The following is a 22,334-nucleotide window of genomic DNA, read 5'->3' as shown; positions in this document are numbered from 1 at the left end:
AGGAAGATTTTGCTGCCTATGGTATAGGTACTATTAAATTGATTTATTGTACTCTACTGTACTTGCATGTTCATCCATGATATAATACTCGATTAGTAAAAGTTTTATGATTAATTACTGTAGGCATAGAACGTAATTAATATATGTGCACAGTAGCTGCAATTTGAATCTGAAATCATTCTTATTGGTATTGCACTATTGAAATAAAGATTTTAATACTGCTATTATCATCGTGTAAGACCTAGTAGCTCCGTACCATACAACGTTAGCGACTATTCAACTGCATACTATTGAGTACGTCAAAAAATTGTTATATGTAAATTAGTATAAAGATCGCCAGAAATAATGGCCAAGGTCTTCGGGGCTTCCTCCTTTAAATATGTTGTTTAAACACAAAAATAAAAGTATACATCAAAATTATCTGGATATATTCACGGTATAATTGGATTTTTCTAGCAGGTATGCTAATTTAATTGTTACACGTTAATTTTAGGGTTATCAATAAAGTCTTGGGCTCTGCAACATCCGTACTGAATCATTAGGCTAATCCGTGCTACCACAGATAATATAATATAAATAAAACTTCATCTATTAAACAAACTGAAGCCCAAAGTTTGTTAACAAAATGTAGTAAATTATTAACTGTAGTGAATTCTATTACATGAACATAACATAAATTAAACCTAAAATTCAATCACAATAATTTGTATTGGTAATTATTTATTCCTTTACATTATTTGTCTTATATCGTATTGATTCCTGAGTATACGTCCTATTGCAAGTTACTGTTCATTTATTCATTTTACATGAAAAGAGGGAGAATAGTAGCCATTGTTATCTAAAGTATGGACTGCTAAATACATGCATATATTGAGTCAAATATCAAAAGTAAGAAACAAAGATCATAATAGATAATAATGGAATCAAGACATGAAAAACTAGTTATTACTGCATCGTTTGAGCTGAGGGTAATGTATATTATTTTTTTTAAGGCTTTGGTTACCATAGAAACTAAAAACTCACAAAGCCAAAACTAAGGAATGGCGTTTGATTACAATAATTGTGTATACCTTGGATGACCACTAATTATTGTATGGTGGATAGAGCATAGTATGGAGTCTGTGAGGTCTTCTGTATTGCTTGTTAGGACTACCCTTGCACCAGTATGAAATAATCCAATCTCAGTATGGGTGTATGACTTTTAATGCATATTACAATACTAAGCGAATAATAATAAAGTATTGAAATCAGTTTGATGTTGTGTTTGCTCGTTATAAGGTAATTATTAATGTTACATATAGACAAGTAATACATTGACAGTATCCATTTCCCATACCTCCTGAAGCACTTTCCATATGCTGAACTGAACTCTTCTACCAACATCTTACTTAAATATCTTATATTTTAATCTAGTATTGAAAGATATTCAACACTTAACACGCTTACACTTTGGGAAAAGAACTCAACTTATCTTTCGACGTATTTTAATTTAAGACTAGTTAAATAACAAGTAACCCGTGAAAAGTACACTTCGAATACACGCAAGATTTGGCCAGTTTAGAGTAACATAATTACGACAGTGCCCCATAACCATAAACTGTACAAACTTGTTGGCTTGCAAAATTTTCAATTACTATACACAGTGCACCCTGTACTGTGTATAACACTGAATATTTTGCTAGTCTATGACTCGTAATTACAGAAATTGTAATAAATAAATAAATTAGTCATTAGTATGTCATCAGAACGTGGCGCTAAATTAAGCATAAGCGACGCTATGGATGGATACAATGATTTCCACTCTAAAGGTATGCTATTTATTTTGTTATCTTATCATTTTCCTAAGTCATATCTATATTTATGCTAAACTCCTCACATAATTTTTATGGAGAAGTGGCTGATTGGAATCATTCTGTTACAATAAAGTAATGCAATAAACGAACTAACTGCTTTCAGTGAATTAAATATATATGTATTACGGATATTTATCTGATTTATTACTGTGAACCCTACGTAGTAAATTTTACTCCAAGTACTATAAATCCCAATACATTACCTAAGGCGTAACAATCGTCCATCAGAATTTTTAAATCAATAATTAATATATCTATCACATTTAAGTACCCAATTTCTTTAAAATTTTAATATGCAAGTTTTTATATAAGCTCAACTGAAAGCAATAAAACACTTCTACTCGAAAGCCTGTATTATAATTATAACGGTAGTGCTAGCGTTTTGAAATCTTATCTGTATCGCACATTTTACATCGCTTTCAAAATGATTTATACAAATTTTCTTGAATGCTTTCAAAAGTATATCAAAAGTAAGGGTAGCTATCTGTGCTCTTAGAAGGGTAATAACTACAGATGTTTTGAGAGTATTACATAAAATATCGAATGAGATAACTGTAAATAATCTAAAATAGCGCTTAATACAACAATTTCAATTAAGATTTTATCAACTTATCCTAATCGTATTTCAAATTGATGATTCAATCTTTCTTCGGAATAATACTCCTATAATGGCTTAGCATTTCCGATAGAGGAATATTATACGTGTCTACAATAATATTGCAGTAAATTTATAGTCAATTTTTTACCTTTAAGCAATCAAAGGACAAGCAAAAAAATTAATCTATTGAATATTAATAGATGACGAAGCCAGAAAAGCCATGAAACGCCGTATCCAGCGTCCCGCTGCTACTGTCGGTGTAAGTGACAATGAATTCTATTTTAGTCAGATATTATTAACAAATTTATATAAGAAAGCTATTAATCGTATGAATAATTAGCTAAATGCAAGCGTTCAAAGTTAGTATATTCGATGTAGCGCTTACTATTGTAGCAAGCGCGTGAATAGATGCGTCATACTGTATATTGTATAATGCCTTCAGTTTACAGTTTATATATATACAGTTTACGCTATTAAACTAATTAAAAGTAAAATTACTATAGCATAGGCTGGAAGTAAATTCAGAGTCGTTCTCAGTATGTTGATTATTAACTTTCAATGCTTAACTTGATAATTTGAAATTGTCATAGTGGAAAAGGGTTACAATCAAAATGTATTACAGCTGCAATAATTTCTGGTCGAATTTTTACGTAGACCTAACAATATCTTTAGAATCACAGCTGATTTTGCCCTTGGATATTTCTTCTACTTAAAAGATCCTTTTCAAATTATATCTTAAATGTTTCCATTTAATAGAAGCGCCCGGTGAATGCATTTATGTCTGGCGAAGCTATGAAGGAACTACAAAAACAAAAGAAAGAAGCAAGAGAGGAAAGAAGACTTCAAGTAAGATTATATTGATTTGCATTTTTAAAATTTGAAAATGTATAGCCATTGACAATTACGTAGACTGAGACAATGTACTTTGTATCTTATGTGTGAAAAACATAGATGGATTCCAGACATTCGTTCATCATCTCTAAGGTAAAAATTATTTTATACTACACGCTCTTACAGTTTGAGAGGCAATCATTTCGATGATATGGAACGTAAAATACATTTATAACTTATTATCAATTTTATCGATTTTTTAACTGTTTACATGATATGTATATTTTAGTTAGCGGATGGACTTGGATTAGAAGAAAACCTTGTTGAAGATAGCTTAATTACGGATGATAAGGTTAATGATGGTCATTTATCATTAATCACATTCTAGTCATAACGAGTAGCAGTATTCTGTAATGTAAACTCGTGTAATTATGAGTATAAAAACAGTAGCTACGATCTTCACCTGTATTAATAATTAAACTCATTACGAAATATACAATTAAATTTCAAATTATAGTTTGAACTGATTGAAAAATTTTTCGGCACTAATAATGGCCGTACGCTGATGTTTTTCTATCAAGATCAAGAGGTATCTTCTAATAACAATAATTTGCGTATAATAGACAAATTAAATTAAGAGTTATCAGCATTAGCATATCTTAACATTATTTTTGTTGCTATCTTATTAATTTACTGTTCTGTGTATTAAAAGGTTACAGGATCTAGACTTGATGGTCATTATGGCAATACAAGCAATTCTAATCGAAGATTAATCATTGCAACTGGCGAAAATGAGGTTATAAAATATCTAAAATTAAAGTACCGATAGTTACACATATTTAAGCATTTTCTTGATTGTACTATGGATTTTAGATTGCCTGTGGAACATGCTGCTTTTTCACCAAATCTTCTGATGCTACTGCAATTACTGCAAACAATATTACACAGGTAGAAATATTAATCCGATTAAGATTTTTACCTCGATAGCGGATCTATATGCGAAAGCAGATCGTTAATTCAGCCAGTATGCACAATTAAAGCATATATTTGAATTTTACTTTCCATTAATAATCAAGGACGTCAGTTACGGTCAAATTGATATGACTAAAGGTATTCTTGAGGGTCTCGAAAAACACCTATCTACCATTTTATTACCCGCCTTAAAATCTCGAACGGTACGACGTAATATCCACAAAGCAATTATAGAAAAGTAGATTTGAATATCAAATCAATTACGCCTATAATTAATAAAAATTGGTGCTCTTAAACTATACCATATTGATATCTTATAGGACTGGGGATACATCAAAGAAAGTGGGCCTAACAAGCCTCAAAATGAATTTTTTGATACATTGGACAGATTTATAAGTACTTTATCGGGTGCACGTGTACATCTAAATGATAGGTAATTTAATTATTTATAAAAGCAAATAAAAGTAGATATCCACCTTGAATTTTATGCTAAATTTTCTAAATCACTTAATTTGTATCACTGTAATAACACTTTCAAATACAGAGTTATATTAGAAGATGATGGTCTAAATAATCTAATAAAGGAATTATCATCTCCAGCAGATTTTGCTTTGGCTGGTATGTAATCTTGATGCTTTATTTTTTATGCATGAACTGATCAGTTGTATATATTTAAATGTTAGTTACTGTCATTAAGCGAATTTACTTGCTCAATATTGTTATGCATCAATTAAATATTGGATTTAAAATTTATTTTGTTAAATTCATCAGCTTATAATACCGAGCTAGTATTCAACCTGGAAGGATATGTTAATATTTGGTTTAAACAGATTGAACAAGTCCTTGCAGAAAGCGAACAAGTATGTAGTGAAACAGTTGTCCGTAAAGGAATGTTTAACGTATTCATACATGTTAAGAGTTATTAATTCTAAGATTCAGACAATAATTTACGCTGTACCTTGTAATGTAATCTATCGACTAATGACCATATTCTATAAAAAACTATATAGATGCGTAAAGAAGCCGATGATATTGGTCCAGCTGCGGAGCTTGAACATTGGCGAAAAAGAATGGCCAAATTTAACAGGTATAAAATATCAGAGGATGAAATTTCTTGACTGAAAATCATACTATCTTTTTTGAAACATGTAGCTAAGTAAAAATCGTTCATCTCTCTCTTATTTATAAAATTAAGCTTGCTGGATCAAATCAAGTGTGCAAACTGTAAAACAGTTATTGGCGTATTGCAAGCAGCCAAATCTAAAACAATTAAATACTGGAAAGAATTAGTAAGTTAGAGTTGAGAAAATTTACTTTAAAAATAGAGTCGAAATAAAACTTCGTTCCTCTAATTATCGAGTTTATAGAATTCTGTTCTTTGCTTCCATCGCTAACATTTTCATTTTTTCTTATATTCTTTTAGGATATCAGAATTACTGATGCCGCTAACGAAGCTAAAGATAATGTTAAATATCTTTATACCTTGGATAAATTTTTTGCTCCACTTTCCAAATGTTCTCCGGTAATTCTATAATTGTATCTTCTCGAAGCATGTTGGCGTAAATGATACCTATAGCCACATTAAAAGGCATTCCTCCTGTATTGATCAGTCCTGCCTCTAGTTAAATATATAACTTATACTATCATTCTGTATTTTTATTTATAGACCGAAATGATCGAACATATCCCTAGCTTAATGAATGCGATTAGAATGATCCATAGCTATTCTCAATATTATAACACTTCTGAACGTATGACATCGCTTTTCGTCAAAGTTACAAATCAAATGATAACTACATGTAAGAGTTATATTCGCGAAGGCTCGCAAAAAATTTGGGACCAACCTAGGCCTCTATTATTGAAAAAATTGAAGCAGTCTTGTGAATTGAATGAAGCTTATCAAAGATGTTTTCACCGTACCAAAGCTAAATTAGCCGAAAATTCCAGTGAGCGCCAATTCGAGTTCAGCGAAAATTATATTTTTGGCAAATTCGATACATTTTGCAAACGTCTGGAGAAATTGTCTGATATGTTAATATCGATGGAAGAGCTGTCTGGTGTTACTGAGATTCGAATTGAAGGCATTAATAATATTATTACACGTTATCAAGCTATTGTAGCTGGTACAAAAAAGAAAAGTTATGATATCTTAGAGCATCGCAAAGGAGAATTTGATACCGATTATGAGGAATTTAAAAGGCAAATTGAAGTCCTCAATGGCCAATTGCAAGCATTTCTTGATTCGTGGTTTGATCGAGGTTTATCCACTCCTCAAGCGCTAGAACTATTGCAAAAATTTGAAAAAATTGGAAACTCCAATCTTGACTTGACGGAAAAATATACCAATGTTTTATTTAATTACGGCAGGTTAGTAGCAGCTCATTTTTAGTTTACATTCTTCACTAAATTAGTTGTTGTGCTTAATTTTCATTAAATGGATTTATGATTATTTTAGGGATTTGGAGATAACTCGTAAAATCTATCAGAAATTTAAACAAGATCCCCCCATAGCTCGCAATTTACCTCCGGTAAGAAAGTTGGAAAGGCTAGTGAAAAGCCGATTATCTTTTTTTATGACTTAAAAACTATTCTTAGTGAGAAAGCTTAATTCAACAGATGGCATCCTAATTACTCTTTCTGCTACCTGAAATTAAATCTAATAATAGTAAAATGTTAAACAAATTATAAACACCTAGTTTATCCTTTCAATCACCAGAAAGGAAACTTACTCATTCTATCACCTAAAAATAATTTACACTTTGGGAAAGTGTCGAAGAGTCTAATAACGTCTAGTTTGTCTTTCTATGAATTGAAATTACGTCTTCCCCTTGTAAAGAGAATTAGTCCGACTAATAATATTTCAATTTACTCTTTCTAGTACTTAAAACTGAATTTTTTCATTTTAACAGTTACACAAGCTAATGATATTAACTCACTTTTTCTAAACACTTTCATATATGAAATCGGATCTTCACAGATTGCAGGAAAAATAACATGGGTGCGCCAACTATTTCGCCGAATTGATGAACCGATGAAAGTGTTCAAGACAAAGCCAAATATTTTAAAGGTTTTGGGAAATTATATACCATACTAAAGACGAGTACTTTGCTCGTTTCTTCCCATACTATTGCTGACTAATAATGTTTTTTATTTGCCGTAGACCGACGAAGCGCGAAGAATTATACGTAATTTTAATAAATTGGCTTCTGTGCTAATGGAATTTGAGGTAATTTACCGTTTTTTTTTGCATTCTGCATGCTTTACTACATTAAAAATGATATTGTAGAAGGGCTAATGTCTTGTTTATTTATTACGGAACAATTTGTGCAGTTGTTATATCATCGCGGATGGTTTAGAGCAGTAGATGCTGCCAAATCCGGTTTGCAAGCAACGCTCCTCATAAAGCATCCAGAAAACAAGGTATACTATTAATACGTCGATAGTTTACTGAGCATAAAAACTTCTCACTGATAATATTGCGATCATTGCACTTTAGACTCTATTTGTTAACTTTGATCCTCAAGTATTGGAGCTAGTGACAGAAGCAAAAGCTTTACGACGACTAAGCTTAGAGGTATAATCTTTTTTCAAGGATACATTAAAGGGTTATACGCGATATGACTTGAAAAATCTTAATTACCCTAATTCCAATTAATCTAGATTCCGGAATCGGCACAAGTTCTATGCTTAAATGAAGATAGAATCAAGGCAGTTTACGATCGGTACAGTCATTTAATTCATTCTTAGCATGATCAATTTTCAAATTTTCTTAATAATTTAATTTCTGTCAACAAATAAACATAGATTGCATCAAGTCCTAGGAGAATATCATAAAACAGTTAAATCTATTCCGGAAATTGTAAGATCATTAATAGATCCTTTCGTAAATCGTGTTGACGACGCTATAGGACCTGGATTGACCATGCTTACTTGGACATCCCTTAATATCGATTCTTGTATGTCTTTTAAACTAAATTCAATTAGGTCATTTGTCTATTCTTTGAATTTAAAACTTATCCAATCTTCTTCCAATTTACATAGACATTGACAATATCTATCTAGCTTTGAACTTCTTAAGAAAACTAGTAAAGCAGGTACACACCATAAAAATTAAAATTAATTTCTTAAATAATATTTACAACGAGTTAATGAAAAGCTCGTACGACGAATACTTTTCTACCCATAGTACAGTAAAAATAGTACCTGTAATCAGTAATATTTCTGGAATGAAGTGATACATTCTGTGCAGTAAAATCTCTTGAATATTCTCTGTAATTAAGGAAAGCTGACAGAATTAGACATTTTCTAGTAATAGGCTAATATTTCTCTTACACGCATATACTATCTGTAATAAACGAAAGCCAGCAGAATCAGGTGTTTGCTAGTAGTAAAATAGTCCCCTTGGATGATATCAACGTTGGTAATAGTTACTGTAGTTTTCTGTTTTAATTTTATCACTGTTGACTGTAGAATTCTTATCCAAATAACTCTAGATATCAGATATATTAGAAGTCAGGATTGAAAAAGTGTTAGAAAGTATGAGCTTGACTCCATTATGTGATCTATCTGATGAACCAGCAACGGTTACTGATTTCATTGAGCATACGGAAAAATCTTGTGAAGAAGCTTGTGAATACTTAACAAGGTATGAAACTGTTAAAATCGAATAGTAACTATTGATCTCTTTTACTTAATCTTGTAATTGCTTTACTGATGAATATAGGCAGAGTCAGCTAGTAGAATCATCGGTTTTAGAGCTTATTGATACATTATGGAGCCGTATGAAACCAATAGAGCAAGAAAATCTAGAAGTAATTATAGATTTTGACATCATTTAAAATTTGCTAGTTTTTGCTATGAATAAAATTGCAAAATCCATTCTGATTATGATCTTTACATAGCTATCCTATGAAGCCTCGAACCAAGAGAACAAGATTAAACCAACGGCTTCATATACATTGCCTTCATGTTGTCTTCCTCTTTATGGATATTTCAACCAGCGGAATATAGATGCTTTGGTTAAATGTATGTTAGCCAATGTATAGAACGAAGCTAAAAGCGTTGAATTATAGACTCTTACAGTTATGGCTATTATGTTGATTGAATAGGTACAAGATTATCCCTAGATTCTATAAAACGAAGAATACAAAGCTCTAATAAGTATAACTCTAAAGACAATAATACACGACCAGGGGATATTAAATTGCCATTATTTAAGGTAAGATTGAGTGTATTAAGTGATTATGTGTAGGTGTATAAGTCCAAAGTTCTTCCCAAGTTAACTTAGTGATTACTTTGTAGTCCAACATTGTCTTAGCGTTGCCTTCTATCATCATGAAACCAAGCTTGGATGATATCCAGCAATATTTAAACAAAGCTGTACAAACAGTCGTTAAAATGTCACAGGTAGATACCCTTAGGAATATTATGATGATCCATTCTTTTTATCTTAGATGTGGAAAATTTAATGTGGATTAAAACAAGGCTTACTTGATTAGAGTATTAATCGTTCTTTACTTATATTTATAAGAATATTCCTATCTGGAAACAGCAAGTCCTTTCTGGCGAGTTATCGTTAGTTTTAGCACAAGCTGATGAAAGTCGTGCGCTTAATTTGCCCGTTGTATCATCGAATCTGAATCAACAGCAATATTACAAGATTATTTCCGAGCATAGAGACATTGTTAAAGTCATTATTACCTTGAATACGATTATAAACACCTCTAAATTAAACGTTCAAGAAGTTGTGAAAGAACTTTCTCATTTCTCGGAATTATGGAGCGAGGTAGCAAAGCACAAAAATGACTGCAACTATTTATATTACCATCGTAGCTAAAGAGGACAAGATCAGACCAACTTTAATGTTTCTATGACTATTTGTATAGGATCCTAATGAACGGGTTAGATTATTCATGCAGAATTCACCAACATTGTCGGAATTTGAAAATCAAATTCGCAGATATGAAGTAAGTCAGATAGTTTATTTGATACTTGTCATGATGTTTAATTGATTTTTTTATTCTCTTTTATTCTTATTTAAACCTATTCTAGAAAATGGAAGAAATGATAGATTCCCTACCTACAAGTTATCGTGTTGGATCAGTAGTATTTACGACAGAACTTCTCAAGAAATCGTTAAAAGCGGAAACATCGTCCTGGAAGAAAGCTTTCGGCCGTGCTCTTAATCATAAGGTATTGTCAATTGCTGCAGCGTCAAATTAGTTATTGCATCTGAATAGTCATGAGCTCTATTTCATTCTGCAACTTTTCAGGCAAGCGCCGATATGGAGTTAATATTCTCTTTTATAGAGAATATGGCAAAGCGTTTAAGTAGACCTATTAAAGATCTTGATGATGTACGTGGTAGCATGGCTGCTTTGATGGAAATCCGTGAAGCTGAAATAAGGTTTGGAAACTGTATTCTTAGTTTAAATTGACGTAAAGTGGAACAGGCATGAAGCATGACAATATTTTAAATTGAAATAGATTTCAGTTGAAAGATTTGCATATAAAATCAACATTTGTAATTATTTTTCAAAAGGATCGATATGACTATCAGCCCTATTGAAGAGTCTTTCGCTTTGCTTAACCGATTTAATATGACGTTCTCTGGAAGCGATGCAGAAAGAGTGGATACCCTTAACTATAGCTGGAAGAAATTAAATGCTCAGGTCAGTATTCCTATTTCTTATGCTATGTAATCAAATAAAGAATATTTCGAATAAAGCGTGATGACTGTTTGTTTTCTATAGGCCAATTCAGTACAAGCAACTCTCCTCAAAATAGAACCAGATTTTAAAGCAAACTTATTAACATCTGTAAAGAATTTTTCAGTAACTCTGGAAAACTACGTTACAGAATATGATGAAAGGTAATCTAGTAGCTGCATTAACGTAATCATAAATTCCTTTTAACATAAAATGATATCTTATATTCCCATATGAAATTGGCTAACATCATAACAGAGGCCCAATGGTACATAGTATTCCACCAACCGATGCTAGTGAACGATTAACAATCTTTCAAGCAAGATTTGATGATTTATGGAGCAAATACACCACATACTCAGAAGGAGAGCAATTGTTTGGCCTACCCGTTACAGAGTATCCAAATTTACAGCGTGTAAAACGCGAATTAAATCTTTTACAGAAGTTATATAGCTTGTATAATGCTGTCATCGATCGTGTTAATGGCTATTATGATCTACTCTGGACTGACGTGGATATTCAAAAAATTAATGGAGAATTACAGGAATTTCAGAGCAGGTACAGTATCTAATGTAAATAAATCAATAATCCAAGCTAAATATATAAGCATGATGTTTAAAGAAAGTTCGCTTAGCGGTATTGAATAAATTTAAATAAATGTACCGTGTATTTCCCATACGATATCAAGTTCTATTTTTGATATTCATAGATGTCGGAAATTACCTAAAGCTTTAAAAGAGTGGCAGGCGTATAATGATCTTAAGAAGAAAATTGATGATTTTAATGAGACATGTCCTCTTCTGGAAATGATGTCGCATAAAGCAATGAAAGCACGTCATTGGCAAAGAATTGCTGAGTTAACGAAATGTATCTTAGACGTTGAATCGGATTCTTTTACCTTAAGAACTCTCATGGAAGCTCCATTACTCGAATGCAAGGAAGATATCGAGGTAAGTGCATTCTCATATCTAAAGTGTTAGCGATGATGGTCAAAGTCGTCTTGGTTTATAAAACTTTCTTGGCCTTTCCCTCAATTTGCTGCATCAACAGGATATATGCATTTCCGCCGTGAAAGAGCGCGATATTGAAGCTAAATTGAAATCTGTTGTGAATGATTGGCAAACACAAGTCTTTGCTTTTGCAACATTTAAAAATCGTGGTGATTTACTATTAAAAGGCGCAGATACTGCTGAGACTGTGTCTCTTATGGAAGATAGCCTTATGATTCTTGGCTCTCTAATGAGTAACAGGTATCGTACTTTAGTTAAAACAGGATATAGCTATAATATAATATACGCGTATATGCACTACTCCGAATTATGTTTTAGTAGATAACACAATTATGGAGTACATACTGATTAATATTTTTACTATTCTAGATATAATGCTCCTTTCAAATCTTCTATTCAACAATGGGTTCAAAAATTATCCGGTACGACTGAAATTATTGAAAGCTGGCTAGCTGTGCAGAATTTATGGATTTACTTAGAAGCCGTATTCGTCGGTGGCGATATTGCTAAGCAGTTGCCTCAGGTTTGTAAGGAATACAATGATCTAATCGGAATCCATCAAATGAAATCGGATTAGAGTATCACAATGGATTGGTTTTTATTCATTTTTAATATTAGGAAGCTAAACGATTTAACAATATTGATAAATCCTGGGTCAAGATCATGCTCCGAGCTCATGAAATCGATAATGTCGTACAATGTTGCGTGGGAGATGATATGCTTTGCCAACTTTTGCCTCATTTACTTGAACAACTTGAAATGTGTCAAAAATCCCTTAGCGGGTACAAATAACATATTCAATTTTTAATTTCCTCTCTAGAAATACTGATGTTTTTAACACATCGTTATATCTGCCAAATTTAATTTAGATACCTTGAAAAGAAACGTTTAGTATTCCCAAGATTTTTCTTTGTTTCTGACCCTGCTTTGTTGGAGATACTAGGACAGGCTAGCGATTCGCATACTATTCAGGTAATGATCTAAGTATTACAAATAGATTGGTAATTACCATTTTATAGGAAAATATCGCAATATGTTATATAGTAAACCTAAATTAATCACGCTTTCAATCTTTACTACTTGGACAATTTAGTCACATCTTTTGGGAATATTCGATAATATCAAAACCGCGACCTTCCACGATAAAGAATATGATAGAATTATTGCAGTTAATTCAAAGGAAGGCGAAACAATCGAATTAGAAAAACCTGTTATGGCCCAAGGGAATGTCGAAGTATGGTTGGGGGCCTTGCTTAATGCCGCTCAGAAATCCTTACATCTCATTATTCGAATGGCAGCTTTGGCGATACAAGATCAACCATTTAATTTGGTTGATTTCTTAGATACATACCCTGCACAGGTATGGTGATCATTGTAAATTATGTTATTAAATTATTTAGATTTATCCTTGCTAAATATTAGTATCCATCTTAGGTTGGATTACTAGGTCTGCAAATGATATGGACTCGAGACAGTGAGGAAGCTTTACATAATGCCAAATATGATAAAAAGGTTAAATTTCTTACATCGAGCAACGATTTAATATGATAACGTTTTAGATTATCTTGAAAAAATAACTTCAATTTTTTAATTTCTCTTATACGATAATAGATCATGTCTCATACAAACCAACACTTTCAAGAAATCTTGAACGGTCTAATTGAAGTTACAACGAAAGAATTGCCAAAGTCTAAACGTGTCAAATATGAAACTCTAATCACTATTCATGTCCATCAGAGGGATATCTTCGATGATTTAGTAAGTATTCATACTTACAAGTAATAGATTGTAAGCTATAGGCATAAAGTATATAATACATCTCTTTTCTGACGCCGTTAATTTAATTTTATTGTAGGTTCGTATGCATATCCGATCACCAACAGATTTCGAATGGTTGAAGCAATCACGATTTTATTTCCGTGAAGACTCAGATCAGTGTATCATTTCGATTACTGATGTCGACTTTACATATCAGAATGAATTTCTAGGATGCTGTGAACGCCTTGTTGTAACTCCATTAACTGATAGATGTTATATTACGCTAGCGCAAGCTCTTGGCATGGCTATGGGTGGAGCACCTGCTGGCCCTGCTGGTACAGGAAAAACAGAAACTGTGAAAGATATGGGAAAAGCACTTGGTAAATATGTTGTTGTTTTTAATTGCTCCGATCAAATGGACTATAGAGGTTTGGGCCGTATCTATAAGGGATTAGCACAATCAGGAAGTTGGGGTTGTTTCGATGAATTTAATCGTATTGAATTACCAGTACTATCTGTAGCAGCCCAACAAATTGCTGTTGTGTTAACATGTAAAAAAGAAAGGAAAAGACAGTTTATATTCACTGATGGTGATGTTGTTGATCTTAATCCAGAATTTGGATTATTCTTAACCATGAATCCTGGCTATGCAGGAAGGCAAGAACTTCCTGAAAATTTAAAAATACAATTTAGAACAGTTGCGATGATGGTACCTGACCGGCAAATTATTATTCGAGTCAAGTTAGCTAGTTGTGGATTTCAAAACAATCAAATTCTAGCTCGTAAATTTTTCATCTTGTATAAACTTTGCGAAGAGCAGCTTACCAAGCAGGTGCATTACGATTTCGGTCTTCGAAATATATTATCCGTTCTGCGTACTCTTGGTGCAGCAAAGCGATCCCATCCTGATGACAGTGAAAGTACAATTATGATGCGTGTTCTAAGAGACATGAATTTAAGCAAACTTGTTGATGAAGACGAACCCCTTTTCTTGAGTTTGATCGATGATCTATTCCCCGGTATCCAACTTGAAAAGGCTGGATATCCCGAGTTAGAAGGTGCAATTTGTAAACAAGCTGAAGATGCTGGTCTAATATATCATCCACCATGGGTGTTGAAATTAATTCAGTTATATGAAACTCAGCGTGTTCGCCATGGTATGATGGCATTAGGACCTAGTGGGGCTGGTAAAACTACCTGTATACAAACGTTAATGAAAGCAATGACCGATATTGGTATACCACATCGTGAAATGAGAATGAATCCCAAAGCTATTACCGCATCGGAAATGTTTGGTAAATTAGATGTATCGACTAATGATTGGACAGATGGAGTATTTTCTGCTTTATGGCGGAAAACACTTAAAACCAAGAAGGGAGAACATATCTGGATCGTTTTGGATGGCCCAGTTGATGCCATCTGGATTGAAAATTTAAATAGTGTCCTGGATGATAATAAAACTTTAACGTTAGCTAACGGTGATCGTATACCCATGTCCTCAACATGTAAAATCATTTTTGAGCCGCATAATATTGATAATGCATCACCTGCTACTGTTTCTAGAAATGGTATGGTATATATGAGCTCATCAGTATTAGATTGGCGCCCAATATTGCAAAGTTGGCTAAAAAGAAGACCTGTCAATCAAGCTCAGAAATTAACCGTTTTATTTGAAGGTCTATTCGATGATGCATATAACTTTGTAGTTCGAGAATTACATAGTAAAATGGATGTGCTAGAATGCAATTATATTGCTCAAGCGATAAGTTTACTGGAAGGTTTAATTTCCAGTAATGACGATAATGCAAAAGAATTCGATGAAGCTTACCTAGATAGGTTGTTTATATTTGCATTAATGTGGAGCTTGGGAGCTTTAATTGAATTAGATGATAGAAGAAAATTACAAGATTTTCTTATCAACCGAAATGTGCAGAATTTACCTGATTTGCAATCCAGTGAAGATACTATATTTGAGTACCTTGTCAACGAGAAAGGAGAATGGATACACTGGTCTGAAAAAGTTCCTAATTATTTCTACCCTACAGATTCAACACCGGAATATTCATCCATCCTTGTACCCAATGTCGATAACGTTCGAACTAATTTCTTAATTGATACCATTGCTAAACAACATAAAGCTGTGTTATTGATAGGTGAACAGGGTACAGCTAAAACTGTTATGATTAAAAAATACATGGCTAATTATGATCCAGAAAGGCACTTAGTCAAAAGTTTAAATTTCTCATCAGCATCCACGCCTATACTTTTCCAGAGATCTATCGAAAGCTACGTTGATAAACGTATGGGTAGTACATTTGGGCCTCCAGCTGGTAAGAAAATGACAGTTTTTGTCGATGATATTAACATGCCGACCATCAATGAATGGGGAGACCAGGTAACTAATGAGATTGTCCGTCAATTAATGGAAATGAAAGGATTTTATAATTTAGAAAAACCGGGTGATTTTACAAATATTGCTGACCTTCAATTTATTGCGGCTATGATACAACCTGGTGGTGGTCGTAACGATATTCCTAGCCGACTAAAGCGACAATTTGCTATATTTAATTGCACTTTACCATCGGATGCTTCTATTGATAAAATATTTAGAACCATTGGTGAAGGATACTTTTGTGCAGGGAGAGGCTTTAATCAGGCTATCACATCTCTAATTGAATCATTAGCGTCTGCAACGCGTCGATTATGGCAAAAAACCAAAGTGAAAATGTTGCCTACACCAGCTAAATTTCATTATGTTTTCAATTTGCGAGATTTATCACGAATTTGGCAAGGAATGTTAGCTGCAACATCTGATGTCATCAACCATCCAAAAAATCTCTTTACATTATGGAAGCACGAATGTCTACGTGTTATTGCCGATCGATTTGTATCCAAATCAGATGTGGATTGGTTTCAACGAGCATTAAATACTGTTGTAGAGAATGATTTTGGAGAAAGCTACCTTAACTTGGTTAACGAAGAGCACTACTTCGTCGATTTCTTACGCGATGCTCCTGAAGTTACAGGTGATGAAGTAGATGATTCCGATTTTGAAACACCTAAAATTTATGAACCAATCGAAAGTTTCGAGCAATTATCGGATCGACTTATCCATTACTTAATGTCTTATAATGAGGCTATTCGCGGTGCTGCTTTAGATCTTGTCTTTTTCAAAGATGCTATGATTCACTTGATGCGAATATCCCGCATTATTCGCCTACCACATGGCAATTGCCTCCTTGTTGGAGTTGGAGGCTCTGGTAAGCAAAGCCTAACACGTTTAGCGACCTTTATTGCAGGCTATCAAATATTTCAAATTACCTTGACAAGATCTTATTCAGTAACGAATCTATTAGATGATTTAAAAATTTTATACCGCAACGCTGGCTTGCAAGGCTCAGGTGTAACATTTATTTTTACCGATAATGAAATTAAAGATGAATCATTTTTAGAATACCTAAATAACGTTTTAGCATCAGGAGAAGTTTCCAATCTATTTGCACGCGATGAAATTGATGAAATTACTCAAGAATTGATTCCAGTCATGAAAGCTGAATATCCTCGTCGATTACCTACCTTGGAAAATCTATACGATTACTTTTTAACCCGTGTCAGAAATAATTTACATGTCGTACTCTGTTTTTCACCAGTTGGTGAGAAATTTCGTAATCGTGCACTTAAATTTCCTGCATTATTTAGCGGATGTACAATGGATTGGTTTAGCCGATGGCCTAAAGATGCTCTAATTGCTGTTGCACAACATTTTATCTCGTCTTATCCAATTATATGTAGTGATAAAGTGAAACAAAGTGTTATTGGCACCATGGGTACATTCCAAGATAGAGTATCTGAAGCTTGTGTAAACTACTTTGAGAGATTTCGCAGACAAGCTCATGTTACACCCAAATCTTATCTATCCTTCATCAACGGTTATAAACTAATATATCGTAATCAAAAGGAATCCATTGGTCTACTTGCTGAACGAATGAGAACAGGTTTAGATAAGTTAGTAGAAGCAACGCAATCAGTTAATCGGCTATCTGAAGAACTGATTATTAAAGAGAAAGAATTAGAAATTGCTTCTGATAAAGCGGATGTTGTACTAAAAGAGGTTACAGCTAAAGCACATGCGGCTGAAAAGGTTAAACAACAAGTTCTGAAAGTAAAAGAGAAAGCACAAGCTATTGTAGATGAAATTGCTGTCGACAAAGCTGCAGCTGAGGAACGCCTTGAAGCAGCTAAACCAGCGCTCGAAGAAGCTGAAGCCGCATTGCAAACTATTAAAGCACAGCATATTGCTACCGTACGTAAATTAGCCAAGCCGCCTCATTTAATTATGAGAATTATGGATTGTGTCTTATTACTATTTAATAAACGGCTTGATCCTACTCAACCTGATCCAGAAAAGCCGACTATTAAGCCATCATGGGGTGAAGCATTAAGAATGATGAATAATAGTGGATTTTTACAATCCTTGGTTCAATTTCAGAAAGATTCCATTAATGATGAAACTGTAGAATTATTGGAAATCTATTTTGCAAACGAAGATTACAATATAGATACAGCTAAGAAAGCTTGTGGTGATGTTGCAGGTTTGCTATCGTGGACTAAGGCAATGTGTGCATTTTATGCTGTTAATAAAGAAGTATTGCCACTCAAAGCTAACCTAATGGTGCAAGAAGCGAGATTAAATCAAGCGAATGGAAATTTAACTAAGGCTCAGAATCAGTTCGACGAAAAGCAAGCTGAATTAGATGCCGTTCAAAAGCAATATGAAGCAGCTGTAACTGAAAAACAGAATCTAATTAATGATGCAGAAACTTGTAGGCGCAAAATGAATAATGCTACAACTTTAATTGATGGATTAGGTGGAGAAAAGATACGATGGACAGAACAGAGTAAAATGTTTGAAGAACAAACTAACAGACTTGTTGGCGATGTTTTATTAGCTACCGGTTTCTTATCCTACTCTGGTCCATTTAACCAAGAATTTCGCTCTTACTTATCTAATGTATGGAAGAAAGAAATGAGACGTCAAAAAATCCCATTCACCGAAGATCTCGATTTAGTAACTATGCTAACAGATAGTGCTACAATTGGTGAGTGGAATCTACAAGGTTTACCAAATGATGAATTATCCATCGAGAATGGTCTAATAGCTACCAAAGCGTCACGATTTCCCTTGCTTATCGATCCACAGGGCCAAGGCAAAGTTTGGATTAAAAATAGAGAAGCACCCAATGAGTTACAAGTGACCTCATTAAATCATAAGTACTTCAGAGCGCATTTAGAAGATTGTTTATCCTTAGGTCGGCCATTATTGATTGAGGACATTAACGAAGAACTCGATCCAGCCTTGGATAATGTCTTAGAAAAGAACTTTATCAAAATCGGTAAAACATTAAAAGTCAAGGTCGGTGATAAAGAAATTGATATCTTGGAAGGTTTCCGATTATATATTACCACCAAGTTACCCAATCCAGCATATACCCCCGAAATAAGTGCTAGAACATCTATTATCGATTTCACTGTTACGATGAAAGGCTTAGAAGGACAATTGCTTGGTCGTGTTATACAAACTGAGAAGAAGGTACAGAATCACTCTGAATACACCAATACTTAATTTATACAAATATATAGCTAGCACATATTGTATAAATGTATACGCGTACACGAATATGAATATGTTAAGCTTTTAATCAATATTGCACGATTTTGATATACACATTCACTTTCTATTCGGATGATATTTAGGAATTAGAACTGGAGCGTACAAAATTAATCGAAGAAGTTACGTTTAATAGGCGCAAAATAAAGGATTTGGAAGATAACCTTTTACTACGGCTAACCAGCACTGAAGGATCTTTGGTCGATGATGAATCATTAATCGCTGTCTTGGCTAATACTAAGAAAACAGCTGAAGAAGTACGCGATAAATTAGCTGTAGCAGCAGAAACAGAAACTAAAATTAATATTGCACGTGAGGAGTATCGCCCAGTAGCAACACGTGGAAGCATCTTATATTTCTTAATTGTAGAAATGTCAATGGTAAATGTCATGTATCAAACATCACTAGCGCAGTTTTTAAAATTGTTTGATCTCTCTATGGTACGCTCACAAAAATCGCCAATTCCAGCTAAACGTATACAAAATGTTATCGATTATCTAACATTTGCAGTATTCAAATATACAGTTCGAGGATTATATGAGAATCATAAATTCCTATTTACGTTGTTACTGGCTTTAAAGATTGATTTACAGCAGGGCCGTGTAAAATCAGACGAATTTCAAGTACTCATTAAAGGTGGTGCTGCCCTTGACTTAAACAACGTTGATCCTAAACCTAAGAAATGGATACCCGACATTACCTGGCTTAATCTGGTTGAGTTGAGTAAACTACCTCAGTTTTCTCAAATCTTAGGTCAAATTTCGAGAAATGATCGTGGTTGGAAAAGTTGGTATGATGAAGACGCACCTGAAGAAGCTATCATCCCTGATGGTTATAGTACCTCTCTTGATACACTTCGGAAATTATTATTGGTGCGATGTTGGTGTCCTGATCGTACTATACCACAAGCGAGACATTATATTATTGAATCGATTGGTTCAAGATATGCCGAAGGAGTAATCTTAGATTTAGAAAATATGTGGGAAGAAAGTAATACTCGCACACCAATGATATGCTTCTTATCTATGGGTTCCGATCCTACAGCATCAATTGAGGCTTTAGCCAAGAAAATGAAACTAGAATGTCGAGCAATTTCTATGGGCCAAGGTCAAGAAATACACGCTCGTCGCTTACTCTCTCAAACAATGTCTGAAGGAGGATGGTTAATGCTACAAAATTGCCATTTAGGTCTTAATTTTATGGAAGAATTGCTAGAGACCATATTAAACGCAGAAAATGCTGATGACAGCTTTAGAGTTTGGATGACAACTGATGTTCACCCGCAATTTCCCATTAATATCTTACAGCATTCAATTAAATTTACGAATGAACCACCTCAAGGTGCAAAGGCAGGTCTTAAACGTACGTATGGTAATATTACTCAGGATCAATTAGATATTACTAACATGCCACAATGGAAGCCAATGCTTTATGGTGTGGCATTCTTGCACACGGTTGTACAAGAAAGGAGAAAGTTTGGCCCATTAGGTTGGAATATCCCTTACGAATTTAACGAAGCCGATCTTACTGCAACAGTCCAATTTGTGCAAAATCATTTAGACGATATGGATATTAAGAAAGGAGTATCATGGAATACAGTAAGATATATGATTGGAGAAGTCCAATATGGCGGCCGTGTAACAGATGATTTTGACAAACGATTGATAAATACTTTTGCACGTACTTGGTTTAGTGATGCCATGTTTGCCGATAATTTCAGATTTTATGAGGGTTATCGAATCCCTAAATGTAAAACCATAGAGGATTACCGCACAGCTATTGATAGTCTACCCTTAGTAGATTCGCCGGAAGCCTTTGGCCTGCATCCCAATGCTGATATCACTTACCAGACTAAAACTGCTACCGATATTTTAGATACAATTGTCAACATCCAACCGAAAGATAGCGCATCTGGCGGCGGTGAAACACGCGAGAGCGTAGTATTAAAGTTAGCAATGGATATGTTAGAGAAATTACCCCCCGATTATATAGCCCATGAAGTTAAAGATCGATTACAGAAAATGGGCTTGCTATCACCTATGAATATCTTCTTACGTCAAGAGATTGATCGTATGCAATGTGTTATTTCTGCTGTAAGGCAGACATTAACTGATCTTAAATTAGCGATTGATGGCACCATCATTATGAGTGAGATACTACGCGATGCTTTAGATAATATGTATGATGCTAGGGTGCCAGTTTCTTGGAGAAAAGTCTCTTGGGAATCTTCTACTTTAGGCTTTTGGTTTACTGAATTACTTGAGAGAAATGCTCAATTTCATACATGGCTCTTTGAAGGGCGTCCTAATGTTTTCCACATGACTAGCTTCTTTAATCCACAAGGCTTTTTGACTGCAATGCGCCAAGAAGTTACTCGAGCTCATAAAGGTTGGGCTTTAGACAACGTGGTACTAGCAAACGATGTTACAAAACATTATAATGATGATATTGCTACACCGCCAGCGGAAGGTGTCTATGTTCATGGACTATACCTTGAAGGAGCTGGTTGGGAGAGAAGAGCTTGTAGGCTTACAGAACCCTCACCTAAAGTCCTATACACTCCTTTACCGGTTGTCCATATTTATGCTGTCAATGTTACAACAGCTCGCGAAAATAATCGCCTGTACGAATGTCCCGTTTACAGAAAGAAACGACGTACAGATTTAAATTATATCTTCTCTTTATATTTAAAAACAAGTCAACCCCCTGATCATTGGACACTTCGTGGCGTAGCATTGCTTTGCGATATTAAGTAGTTCTTAATAATTAATTGTCTGTACTTAATGATGGGATTTATCAAATACTAACTATTCATTTACTCAAACATTACCCATTTTTTATCTATCATGATATTGCATTTTGAATGTCAACTGTCTAAGTAAACTAGATTAAATAAACCGATATATCAGTATTATTTACTATTAATTTAATTATAAT

General features: G+C 33.9%; 1 protein-coding gene across 1 annotated transcript; it reads left to right on the top strand.

Annotated features, from left to right (window-relative positions):
- Positions 1 to 1,735: 1,735 nt before the first annotated feature.
- Positions 1,736 to 22,153, top strand: TRIADDRAFT_56504 (uncharacterized protein; the record flags this gene model as incomplete). Its single annotated transcript, XM_002112864.1, has 45 exons — positions 1,736 to 1,808; positions 2,652 to 2,710; positions 3,208 to 3,297; positions 3,572 to 3,634; positions 3,800 to 3,871; positions 3,995 to 4,078; positions 4,156 to 4,230; positions 4,359 to 4,457; positions 4,575 to 4,687; positions 4,799 to 4,872; positions 5,026 to 5,114; positions 5,265 to 5,341; positions 5,450 to 5,543; positions 5,678 to 5,776; positions 5,921 to 6,621; positions 6,710 to 6,782; positions 7,232 to 7,321; positions 7,415 to 7,480; positions 7,585 to 7,674; positions 7,751 to 7,828; positions 7,915 to 7,976; positions 8,059 to 8,210; positions 8,296 to 8,348; positions 8,748 to 8,899; positions 8,978 to 9,065; positions 9,156 to 9,279; positions 9,363 to 9,472; positions 9,785 to 10,039; positions 10,140 to 10,220; positions 10,306 to 10,446; positions 10,527 to 10,660; positions 10,796 to 10,925; positions 11,007 to 11,125; positions 11,220 to 11,519; positions 11,671 to 11,911; positions 12,012 to 12,211; positions 12,341 to 12,494; positions 12,590 to 12,753; positions 12,841 to 12,943; positions 13,065 to 13,331; positions 13,406 to 13,483; positions 13,583 to 13,729; positions 13,827 to 19,319; positions 19,484 to 22,020; positions 22,096 to 22,153. 45 exons carry the CDS (start codon positions 1,736 to 1,738, stop codon positions 22,151 to 22,153), a joined length of 13,602 nt encoding a protein of 4,533 aa, XP_002112900.1.
- Positions 22,154 to 22,334: the final 181 nt, after the last annotated feature.

The sequence above is a fragment of the Trichoplax adhaerens genome, genomic scaffold (assembly GCF_000150275.1).
Source record: "Trichoplax adhaerens TRIADscaffold_5 genomic scaffold, whole genome shotgun sequence".
Lineage (NCBI taxonomy): Eukaryota > Metazoa > Placozoa > Uniplacotomia > Trichoplacea > Trichoplacidae > Trichoplax > Trichoplax adhaerens.
Note: the sequence above shows the minus strand (reverse complement) of the source record. Positions and strands in the feature narration are given on the sequence as shown.